We start from the raw sequence: 12,658 nt of genomic DNA on the forward strand, positions 1-12,658 counted from the left end.
CAGGGCATTGGTGCTGGTAGCTACCGCGCTTCCGTCATGCCTCTGCCACAAAACCTCTTATTGTTTTCTTTCTCCCGTTAGCAGCTGCCCAGGAAAAAAAGATCCCTAAAGGAATTGTCTTCCATGGGCCAATCGGATCAGTCTTTCCTTCTCCTCCCTGGGCCAGGGCTTCATGTGGGTTTGAGGCACACTGGGAGCCTCTGAGTAATGCAGGAAATGGAGGTGAGTCACCAGGCCCTTTCTCCAAACTGTTCCTCTTGCTGCAAATAGCAGCTTAGATGATGCAGAAAAATGCTCTTGGCTGCTGCATGTACAGACATAAACTATTAAATGTGCAGGGGGGTGGAGGGAGGGCCCAAAGCCAGGCAGAGAGGAGAAAACTGCTGCAGAGGTTACAGGGGGTCAAAGGGACGTGGAAAGGTAACAATGGGGTTCGGCAGAGTGTAAGATACACCACCAGCCCCACTGTGCAGGCACTTGCTTCCAGCCAGCCCCCTCAGCCCTCCCAGCTGCTGGCAGGCCCAGGCAAACCACACCCCGTGCTCCTTCGGAGCTATTACTTTTCCGGCTCATCTCTGAAAAATAACTCTGTTATTGGCTCCCACTTCTTGCGCTGGCCAGGTTCTGTAAAAACAGATCCCAGCAGTGCTTTGAAGGCACACTCAGTGTAAGAGCTCTGCCCAGTCATTTTTTTTGCCTCTTTTCCTAATAACAACACGTAGCTATTGTAGTTTGTTTTAGAAGATCCTGTTAACTCATAGCTGGCTCAGCCACCTGTTTCCCTGCTAGTTTGTAGCCTGTTGCAGGTCTAGCACCACCAGCCATGGGATGCAGGGCTCCAGGTTTCCATTTCTGGCTAGGTACAAAGCTGCAATGTGATCTGGCTTGTGCTGTAGCTCCTCTTCTCTGAGGGCCCAGACAGACAATACCTTGACACCAGCACAACTCACCTTAACTCTGCCCAAGCTGGCATCACTTTACCAGAATCAAGGGTAAAACTGCACTGGGATAAATGACACTGAGGTATATAGCCTCTATCTGCAGGTTACCTGAGGTAGCCGTCTTACCTGATTCTGTGCCATCTAATGGTGAGGTCAAGTAATAGCACCTAATGCATTTAGTTAATCCAGGACGGCTACTAGCGGCTGCATCCCCACGAGCAGGGGCATGCAGTTCATAGATTCATAGATGTTAGGGTCGGAAGGGACCTCAATAGATCATTGAGTCCGACCCCCTACATAAGCAGGATGCGGCAAGGAAAAAAATTGTGCTGCTGCTTTTTGCCCCAATGCACACCTCTACACGTGGGGTTAGCACGGGGAAAAATTCTCTGGGTGGGTAGGGGAGGCTGGGGCCAGCACCTAGGCTGGAGTCCTGGGGGCCTCCTGGGGCTCCAGCAGCAACGATCTGGGTGCACAGAGCCTGGTCAGCAGCTGAAGTGTGGCTCTGGCTGGCCAGGCTCTGGTTTCAGGCAGCGCACACTGCTGCCATGTTTCATAGTTTCATAGTTTCAGGGTCGGAAGGGACCTAATAGATCTTCTAGCCCGACCCCCCGCCAGGGCGGGAGAACAACCCAAAAACACAAACAAAACCACTCACCCTAAAAACAAAAACGGGACTCAAATGAGTCCAGCCAGGTAAGTATCCAGCCTCTTCTTAAAGATCCCCAGGGTAGGGGCCAGCACCACCTCCCTTGGAAGTTGGTTCCAGCTCCTAGCCGCCCTGACTGTGAAGTAGTTTTTTCGGATGTCCAATCTGTACCTCCTCTCCATCAACTTGTGCCCATTATTCCTTGTTATGCCAGCAGGGGCTAGGGGAAACAGCGTCTCCCCCAAACCCTTCTGGTTCCCCCTAGTGAGTTTATAGACGGTCACCAGGTCCCCCCTCAGCCTTCTCTTGTGGAGGCTGAATAGGTTCAGGTCCCGCAGTCTCTCACTGTAGGGTCTGCCCTGTTGTCCCCGGATCATGCGGGTGGCCCTCCTCTGGACCCTCTCCATGTTGTCCACATCCCTCCTGAAATGGGGCGCACAGAACTGGACACAATACTCCAGCTGCGGCCTGACCAGCGTCGCATAGAGGGGGAGGATCACCTCCCTGGCTCTACTCGAGATGCACCTGTGGATGCACGACAAGGTCCGGTTAGCCCTGCCAACCATGACCTCGCATTGTCGGCCCATGTTCATCTTGGAGTCAATAATGACACCAAGATCCCTTTCCGCCTCCGTGCTCTCAAGTAGGGAGTTCCCCATCGTATAAGTGTGCTGCTGGTTCCTACTACCCAAGTGCAGCACCCTGCACTTGTCCGTATTGAAACGCATCCTGTTCCTGTCTGCCCACCCCTGTAACCTATCCAGATCCTTCTGCAATCTCTCTCTCCCTGCTAGCGTGCTCACCTCCCCCCAAATTTTGGTGTCATCAGCGAATTTAAACAGGTTGCTCTCCACCCCAACATCAAGATCGCTGATGAAGAAATTGAACAGCGCAGGGCCCAGGACCGAGCCCTGGGGGACTCCACTACCCACCTCCCCCCCCAAGTCGAATATGATCCATCCACCACCACCCTCTGAGTGCGACCCTTCAGCCAATCTGCAATCCATCTGACCGTGTAGACTGTCAGTGATGTGCACTGCCCTGCTTATTTTCCTTGCACTTTTTTTGATACCAGGATTTCCTGGTATCTAAATTTAGCTCTGCGCTGCAAGTATGCAGCATGGAGAATCAAATCATATGCACAGGGTGCATTTTGCAGTGCCTCAGAAGCCTTTGAGACACCACAAAACACATGTGCTCACTCATGTGGATATGGCCAATCTGTCTGCTCCAGATCCTGGTGTTATGTACATTGGTTTTGTACCCTCATGTAAGTCACACTGGTATAAATGTGTCATCATCTGTCCAGGCCCTGGCATAGGTGAACATACTAACAACTGTGTAGCATTCAACTATGACATCAATGGAAGAGGCACCTGAACTCACCAGCAACCCACTGTCTTGGCTTTCATTTTGCAAGTGCTGCACAATGGTCCTTTCCAATGAAGAACATGCTTTCTTTCCTTAAAATGTCTACCATGAAAGCGAAAAACAAGAAAGACCCACCCTCCCACCTGGAATACATGCTGTGTGACTTGGGGCAGATCTTGCCATCTGTTTCCCCTCAGCTTGTCTTGATTATTTGAGCTATCAGTTGCCAAAACCTGGCCTGGGTCTCAATGAGTGCTGGGCATGATGGGGCCCTGATCTCAGCTGGGGCTGCAGAGTGCATAATTACAGCTTAATGTTCTCGGGAGTAGTAAGTGGGGATGGGATGTGGCTTTCTGGCCCCAAATCAACCTAGGCCTGATTGGGGCTGGGAAACAGACTGCTGCAGGGTCCAGCTCTGGTGCACCAGGCACATCTGAGGAGCCCAGTGAAATGGCCCCCTGTACAGACTGCTTCTAAGACACTTCTACCTCCCTTTTGTAAGCAGCTGAGATAACAAAAGCTGCAACTGCCCAGGGGCACCACCTGTTTCCTTGCCTGCCTCTCTTAGTCACAGCACAGAGTCTTGCCAAGATGGCTACAAACACATCCTCCTCTGGAACAGACACCCTGCCCCTTCCCCAGTAACTCTCACACCCAACTTGGAAGCCGGTTGCTCTCCCAGCATCTGCCCTTCTCTCCCCCTCATCTGTGCCCAGACTCATATTCACATGATTAGACCCAGACCCAAGAGTGTGAGGTTGGGCTTCCATTCAAATCAGCTGGAGCTGTGGGTGCCCAACACCCCTGAACATCTGCCCCGATGTGCCAGCCTTTGTTAAGAACCCAGGGCCACATTATTTAGTGCTCAGCACCCCCACACATGAGCAAATCCTCAAAAGAGATCTGCTCCCAGCATGTACCCAAGATACTGAGCACTTGGCAAAAACCAGACATTTGGGCATCTCAAAAGGGAGGCACCAAACCCCACAAGCCACTAATGGACAGACAGACCCAGACAGGGGTCATCTGGAAGGTGCCTGGCAAGTGCAGGAAAGAAGCATCTCCTCAGGCCATGCCCACTATAAAGAGGTGTGTTCATGGCCAGTTTTATAGGGAAACATGCTCTCCCCATCCAGGCTCTCCAGGCAGGCCAGCTGTAATCTTCTCCGGATGCTATGCCCCAGTGTTGCACAGCTGTGCTCCAATGTGGTCTCCATTTACAAGAAGGGGAGAAAGGAGGACCTGGGTAACTATAGGCCAGTTAGTCTCACCTCAGTCCTTGGGAAGACCTTTGAGAAAATTATCAAGGAGCACATCTGCGGGGACCCAGCATGGGAGGTAATGCTACGGGACAACCAACACGGGTTCATTGTGGGAAGATCCTGCTTGACTAACCTTGTTTCCTGTTACGACCAGGTCATAAAGTCCTTGGATGCGGTCGCTGAGGTGGATGTTGTCTACCTGGACTTCAAGAGGGCCTTTGACACTGTTTCTCACCCCATGCTCATAAAAAAAACTAGGCGACTGAAGTATTGATGCCTACACAGTCAGATGGGTGGCATATTGGCTTGATGGTCGCACCCAGAGAGTGGTGGTGGACAGGTTGTTTTCGAACTGAAGGGATGTGGGCAGTGGAGTCCCCCAGGGCTTGGTCCTGGGGCCTGTACTGTTCAACATCTTTATTAGCAACTTGGAGCTGGGCGTGGAAAGCACACTGTCCAAATTCACTGATGACAAAGATGTGGGGAGAAGTGGGCAGAAGGAGGGGAGGGGACAGAATACAACTAGATCTAGACAGGTTACAGAGATGAGAATAGAATGGAATTCAACGCAGACAAGTGCAAGGTGCTGCATCTAGGGAGAAGGAACCTGCAGCATACCTATAAGCTGGGGAACACCCTTCTCAACAACACAGTGACTGAAAGGGATCTCAAAGTCATTGTTGACTCCAGGATGGACGTGAACCGCCAATGCAAGGAAATGGTCAGTAAGGCTAACCGCACCTTGTTGTGCATCTACAGATGCATCACAAGCAGGTCCAGGGCGGTGATCCTCCCCCTTTATGTGGCATTGGTCAGGCTGCAATTGGAGTAATGCGTCCAGTACCAGGCGCCACACTTCAAAAGGGATGTGGCTAGCATTGAGAGCGTCCAGAGGAGAGCCACTTGCATGGTCGGGGTCAGCAGGCCAGGCCCTACGAAGATAGACTAAAGGGCCTGAATCTATTCAGCCTCCACAAAAGAATGCTGAGAGGGGATCTCGCAACCATTTACAAACTCACCAGGGGGGACCAGCGGAAAATAGGCGAGGCTCTGTTTCCCTGGGCACCACCAAGGAATAATGGCTACAAATTGATTGAGGGTAGGTTCAGGCTTGATATCAGGAGGCATTAATTTACAGTGATGGGTGACAGGCTCTGGAATGGGCTCCCAAGGGAGGTAGTGCTCTCCCCTACCTTGGAGGGTCTTCAAGAGGAGGTTAGATAGATAGCTGGCTGGGGTATTATGATCCCAGCACTCGTTCCTGCCCAGGGCAGGGGGTCGGACTTAATGATCTGTTCAGGTCCCTTCCGACCCTAGAAACTATAAAACTATAAGCTGCTCCTCCTCACCGAAACTATCCTGTTTCCCCAAACAATGAGTGATCTGCCCCTCCCCACAAAGGACTGCATCAAACCGAGCCCCTGGATGCGCTGCAATGCAAGAAGCATCCCATGACTCAGAGCCAGCAGCACCAGCTGCAGGTGAAAACCAGAGGGAATGAGCCACTAGAACTCAGGCATTAGGGACCATTTCCTCCACAGATGTTGTAATTAGGCCATAATTAGCAGGGCTACATCCTGTCAGGAGTCTATCCTAGTCAGGTGCATCTGTGTCACATCAGGTTGTCCACACAACCAGCATGTACATACAAACATTATGAAATAGGTGCTATATATAGCTCCTGCTTACTGTTATATATAACCACGCAGCCTCAGCACTTGGCTTTTGGAGAGGCAGGCCCCCCACCAAGGGTTAATGGAAGCAGGAACTCTTCTCCGCAGAGGCACACTCAGCGTTATCAGTATGCACCTGAGCTAGCCCAAAGGGGAGGGGTGTGTGTGTGTGTGTGTGTGTGTGCGCGCGCGCACGCGCGTGCTTGTACATGGTGTGGGAGGTGGATTGGGTGGGTGTTGTGCGTGTGTGGTGTGTATGCGTCTACACGTGAGCCTGTCTCTCCCTCTCCCAGTTCAGGAACTTCATGTTGTACAGAGGGGATATTCCTCTGCATCCTGAAAGTGCCACCCTGGAGCAGCCTACGTCCTGCATCCTGGGACAGGTAGCTCCCCTCCACTTAGGCCCAGGGCACAGGAGTGCCCCCAGTGCCCAGCATCTGCAGGGTTTTATCTGGGGGTGGTATAAGGCACACATGGAGAACTCCTGGGGGTGGCAAAAGATGTTTTCCATGAAGGGCAAACCAATGGTGGTAGAATCTTGCTAGGAAGATCAATCTATGGCTGACCCATCACAGCCCCCAGGGGTCCGTTTGCCAGGAGCTCCCAGATCAAGTGTGTGCACAGAAACAAACCTTCCAGCATGCCAAGGCACAGCCAGTCAGCCACTGGCTTTTGGGCCCAAATGGGTTGGGCAGGTCATGACGGGACATGATTAAACCTGGAGGTGGGTGTTGCTTCTTCTCAGCAACACTGCAATATTCAATACTGAGAAATGCCTTCCTGACATCTGGACTCCTATGATCGGTATGATACATGTGTATCTGCATGTGCTCATGCCTTGGGTAATGTCCTGGGCTGGTCTCATCCTTCCGGTAGCCCCTGAGAGACCACCTGAGGTACACCAGGGGTACAGCCAGTCCTAGGTGTCCTTCACAGTTTCCTCAGTGTGCAAAATCAAGTGCTGTTTCCCACACAGCATGACAAAGCCCACCTCTGCACTCCTGCTTCAGCCATTTCTAAACAGAGCTGCAACCAGGCCAATACAGATACATACACATACAGGTATGGACTTGATCACACACGTGGGCCCAGCCACAGGCACATGGCACACACACATGTGCCTGTGGGACTGCCGTTAGCACTAGCCCAGGCTCCAAAACAAAGCACTCACTCTGCAAGCTGCCTCTGTGCTAAGCTGAACAGTACGATCAGCTGTCAGAAGCAGCAGTGGTTGGATGCCAACTAGGTGCTACCCAGCACAATACCACTTCCCTCCCAAATACTGGTCCAAAGACAGGGTTGAATTCTGGTCAGACACCTGCCCCTGAGATCACCTGGAATAGGGCTGTTCAACTTCAGTGTATTCAGAGGCCATTCACTGGCTTGGCCTGAAGGCCGCCAGTTCGATAGCCTTGGTCTGGAGCTTCCAAACCCACCAGGCTCCCACCAGGTGCAAGGCAGGGCTGGCTCAGGCCTCTGTCATTAATATATATGCAGTAAGGGGGGGCATCTAATCCTATGAACACTGTCAAGAGTCTTCCAAACAGTGGAAAATGCCCTCCTCTCAAAGCTTCCAGCACTTCACGAGAGATCCTCTGTCCCTGGCAGGGCACACAAGCATGTGGATCTTAGTTTTCAGAGCACTGGTCCAGGAGCATAATAATCCAGTTGCTGTCACGTGCTTGGCCTAAGCCACCTGCCAGCCCTTGGTCTAATGGGTTACTGAGTATCAGGGGATTCCAGTTTGCAAGCAGCCACATGTCAGTGGCAGATGAAAGCAAGGATAAAGGAAGAGATAAGCAGCCTAGAGAAATGAAAGAATGGGTTATGGATTATTTAGAGAAGCTAGGGGTTTTCACATTTGCGTGGCTGGATGGGATGCACCCTAGAGTACTAGAATAGACTGAGATAATTTCAGAACCATTGGCTAGCTTCTTCGATAACTCATGGAGGTCAGGTAAGGTCCCAGATGACTGGAAAAGGGCAAACATAATGCTTAACTTTAAGAAGGGGAAGATGAAGGATCTGAGAAATTACAGACCAGTCAGCTTGGCCTCAACACCTGGAAAGATTATGGAGCAAGTCATCAAAGATCTATTTCTAAGCACCTGGAGGAGAACAAGGTGATCAGGAACAGCCAGCATGGATTTAGCAAGAGCAAGTTATGCCTGACCAACCTGATTTCCTCATTTCCAACCTATGATAAGGTGACAGGCTCTGTAGATGGGGAGAGCAATGGATATGATATACCTCCATTTTAGCAAGGCTTTTGAAATTGCCTCCCACAACATTCTCATTAGTACACTGAGGAAATACAGACCAAATGAAAGTAACTGTAAGGTGGATACGTAACTCGTCAGATCATATGCTCAATGAATAGTCATAAATGGCTCAGTGTCTAATTGGGAGGAAGTGTCATGTGGGGTTCCCCAGGGGCTTTTCCTCCTCTGGTATTGTTTAATGCCTTCCTTATGATTTGGAGGAAGGGACTGGGTGAACAATTAACAAACCAGAAGATGAAACCAAGTTGGGTGAAGTTGCAGACACTCTGGAGAGTAGGGTTAGGATTGAGAATTAACTTGATAAACTGGAGAAATGGTCCCAAATCAGTCCGATGGAATTCAACAAGGACACATTCAAAGTCCTGCACTTTAGAAGAAATAATCACACATACAAATACAGACTCAGGAATGATTATCTAGGATGAACATGAGCTAACAGCGTGGTCTTGTTGCAAATAAAGCCAATAGCATACTGGGCTGTATTAATAGGAGCATTGTTTGCAAATCAAGGGAAGTGATTCTTTCACTTTATTCAGCACTGGCGAGGTCTCACCTGGAGTACTGTGTCCAGTTTGGGGCCCCACATTTCAAGAAAGATGCGGAGAAACTACAAAGAGTCTAGCAGAGAGCAACAAAATGATTAGAGGGCAACATGACTTATGAAAAAAGCTGAAAGAACTAGGATTTTTTTAGTCTAGAGAAAAGAAAACTGAGGGAGATTCAATAACAATTAGGGGAATTATAAAGAAGATGGAGACAGACTGTTCTCTGTGGCCACAGGGGACAGGACAAGGAGCAAAGCTCTTAAATTGTGACAAAGGAAATTTAGATTGGATATTAGGAAGAACTTCCTAACTGTAAGGATAGTTAAACATTGGTACAGACTATACAGAGAAGTTGTGGAATCTCCACCCTTAAAAGTTTTAAGACCAAGTTAGACAAACACTTTACTGGGATGGTTTAATCAGGGACAATCCTGTCTTGAGCGTGGGGCTGGACTAAGCGATCTTCTGAGGGCCCTTCGAGCCCTACTTTTCTATGATCGTAGGACCCTTGCACTGATGACTTCAAGGGCATCTCCTGAGATGTAGGCACAGCCACTTTGGATGAGACACCACAGAAAGCCTGGTTCTCGGGTCTGGATATGTCCTGTGTAGGTACCAGAGAACTTATCCCGAAGTGCAGCTCACTTCACCCAGTACTCAAGTGCAGCCAGCTCTGGGGGGAAAAGCAGTAGGTGTTCAACAGCAAATCATAACACTGCAGCAGTCTGAGGAAAGAAAGAAACAGCATCTAGCAGAGTCTGTAAGAGGAGTTTAGGCAGGCAGTGCCCAGCCTGGGATCAAGTCCAGACATGAAGCTTCAGAGACACAAGTACAGCAAAACCATTTGGAGAGAAAAGGAGTGAAAATAGATGAGTCTTGCTGCCAACTTGGACACACAGAAGTTAGTAAAATGAAGCGTGAGAGATCCAGGGCTATATGCCCTGCCCTTCTGCCTATAGAAACTACTGGGTCACAAAGCTTTATAGTATCTTTGGTCATGATGACCCATAGGCAAAAACCTCTGCTATAGGTTCCATCAGAAAAACAGCACTAACTTGGATCACAGAGACAGTCAGAAGGCCACCCGCCTATTCACCTCCTCCACAACTTAACAAGGTCTCTCACTCAGTTATTACCCAAGCCTGATCCTACTTATCTTATAAAACAGATCAAAACTAGCATTACCCTATCCACCACAGCAAAAGCCCTACCCCTTTCATCATGTATTTTTTTTTAGCATATGATGATAAAATGATCACAGAGCAAGGGAAAACATATTCACAATTTTATGTCCAAATTTTGCAGCCAGCTGATGGCCTCAAGTGTAATATCATGCAACTGAAGCATAAAGGTGGTGGGGTGGGCCCTTCCTGCCACAATATCAGTCCAAATTATATCAGAGGGGTGGGCACTTCCTGCCACAATATCAGTCCAAATTATATCCTTGTCTGCTCAAAGGATAAACAAAGACACCCCCCACTCCCCCCATGCACCCCACTCCAGGCAGCAACCCAGCGAGGAGCTGTCCCAGACCAGCTAATCAGGCACTCACCTTGCCCGAGAGCAGTTGCACAGGCCATCTGGCAAAAAGATGCTGAGCTGTATAACTATAACCTTGTTAGCTCCACAGGAAATGGAGTTGGGCAGAAGGGAGATCCCAGAGACAGGTTCTCAGACTGAATCCTGTTTCACAGTGCCTCTGAATATCTTTCTGCTGCTTCCCAGTGAGTCTGGCCCACACAGCAAGCAGCGATGGGGGGCACTGAGCAAAGGAGAGCTCGCCCCCACTGGGCAGGGCAGGCTGCAGCTGGGATTCTGCAGTGTTGGCAGCTGGGAGCATACACACTGCCTCCTGGCTGCCCTGCCTGCAGAGTTTGGCTTTGATTAGCTCCTCTGCAGGCAGGCATAGCCAATGGGACCGTGAATCCAGGAACAGCAAAGTCAGCAGCTTGGACCTCCGAACACCCTCCTCCAACAGAGCAAGCAGGGAGCTGAGACATGATGGTGACTGCACATCAGAAACACATGGATTAAACTGACAGCCAGCATCACCCAGCAGTGCCTGATGCCTTCTGGTCAGCTTCACACAGCTCTGTCCGCTTATTAGGAGAACCCAACCCCAGCCCTGGCCCCATGCCACTGCAAAACCCCTCAGCCCCACACAGCCCCAACAGCCATCTGCACTCACCCACACCAGCCCTTAACTATCTTAGGGCTGCACAGCTCCAAGCAGGATTTGGATCATTTAAATTGCAGTCACACTGTCTGAGCTCAGTTACACTGGAGTAAATCTTGAGGGGCTTCACTGGGGTCGGTGCACTTGGGCAGGTTGCAAAATCACAGCAAGGAGATTCTTTTGCAAGTCATCTCTGCAGAAAGCCCTCTGACTGAATGGGCCACAAAGACTGAACTTTATGCATCCCCCCTCCTCCTCTTTCCCGAAGCACAGCCATCTGTTCTGTACCCATCACTGTGTTCTCTGATCCTTGAGGGGCGGCCCTCCTGCTCAGTGCAGGGCAGAGAAGCTGCCTCTGCTCATATCTGCTCTGTGATTCAGGCAAGAGAGCAACATCCCTCTGTCTCATACCCACACCCACAATTGGACACAGAAGCATGTTCCCCAAGATCTACCTCTTGAGGCTCACTCAGGGCAGCCATAGAAGAATCGCAGCCCCTGTGACAGGCTGGGGGAAGGCTGAAGATGACAGATGAACATTTGACCAAACTGTACCTGTGCAGAGAAGGACACAAACCTTCCCCTTAGTTAGGGTTGGACAATTATTTGGGCTGGAGGGCTTTTTAAGGAGTTTCTGTGAGCTGCTGTGGGGTGGAGAGGAGGGGGCACAGTGTTCACCCAGCCTGGCCTAGTGTAGCAGAGGGGGTGCAGAGCACTTTATCCTATCTGGCCTGTCTACCCTGCACCCGCCACCAGGAGTGCCAGATGGAGCAGGCAAGTGAGCAAGTGGGCAGGCAGGGTCTGCATGGAGACTGACCCAGGACTCTGGTGGGCAGGGTCACTCAGCCAGGTGGTTGAGATGGGGCTGCGGGTGGGTGAGAAACACCATCCAGGAGCAGGACGGGCAGCTGGGGCTGGGGCCGGGGCCGGGGCCGGGATGGTGAGGTGGTGACAGCACAGCGCCAGGGCCCAGGGCAGAGCCGCAATTTGCTCCCTGCATTCCCTGCAATGGGCACCAGTTCTGCAAGCAGGGATGTGAGGGGAGCAGAACACGGCTTTGCCCTGGGCCCCAGCCCCACGCTGTCACTGCCCTGCCATCCCAGCCCTGCCCACCTGTCCCACTCCTGGACACTGCTCCTCACCTGCCCATGGCCCCCATCCCATCTTCCAGGCCTAGCACACCCTGCCCATGGGGGCCCTGAGCCAGTCTCCATGGAGACCCCACCCACCCGCCTGCTCCATAGCTTCCACTGCCCAATAAATTCCTGCCCATGGCAGGGGACCAGACTTGATAATCTTGCAGGTCCCTTTTGGTCCTATGATTCTATGATCCGTCAGGTGCCCCTGGCAGTGGGTGCAGGGCAGACTGGCAGCAGCAGCTGGGCAGACTGAGCCACTGCTGCCCTTGCCCCACCACATCCCCAGTACTGACAGAACCTGCTACACCCACCACGGTCTGGGCTCCCCCAGTACCTAGGCTGGGCAGGGCTGAAAGATCTGCCGTGGGCTGGATAGAATTCCTTGGCAGGCCAGATCTGGGGTAAGGGCCATATTTTTCCCCACCACTGCCCTTAGTGCATCACTGCTGCCCAGACCTCCTGGGCCTGTGGGCACTGTACAGGACTCAGGATATCCCACAACTGATTCAGGACAGCTAGCCAAGGAATTATTTCTAACTGAAATCCAGGCCCCTTCCTGTTCCTGTTCCATCAGGTGATGTACACACAAAAGGAAATTGAACTAGACCATTGCTGGGGTT

General features: G+C 51.2%; 1 protein-coding gene across 4 annotated transcripts in view; it reads right to left on the bottom strand.

The window, feature by feature from the left end:
- The window catches only part of PLCD3 (phospholipase C delta 3), a 55,022-nt gene that overhangs the window by 30,647 nt on the left and 11,717 nt on the right, over positions 1–12,658 (bottom strand). The window contains exon 2 of one of the 4 annotated variants that reach the window (XM_025207305.1): positions 8,732–9,448. The exons of 1 other annotated variant lie outside the window; for it this stretch is intronic. Coding sequence is in view for 1 of the 3 variants with exons in the window: in XM_006026381.3 (XP_006026443.1) it covers positions 10,276–10,303 (28 nt within the window). In the remaining 2 variants the exon portion in view is untranslated. Of the gene's footprint in view, positions 1–4,356; positions 4,374–8,731; positions 9,449–10,275; positions 10,319–12,658 lie in introns of those variants that run through there. 2 more of the 4 variants (XM_006026381.3, XM_025207307.1) reach the window with 2 other exon arrangements.

Source organism: Alligator sinensis, unplaced genomic scaffold (genome assembly GCF_000455745.1).
Source record: "Alligator sinensis unplaced genomic scaffold, ASM45574v1 scaffold919_1, whole genome shotgun sequence".
In the NCBI taxonomy this organism is placed as follows: domain Eukaryota; kingdom Metazoa; phylum Chordata; order Crocodylia; family Alligatoridae; genus Alligator; species Alligator sinensis.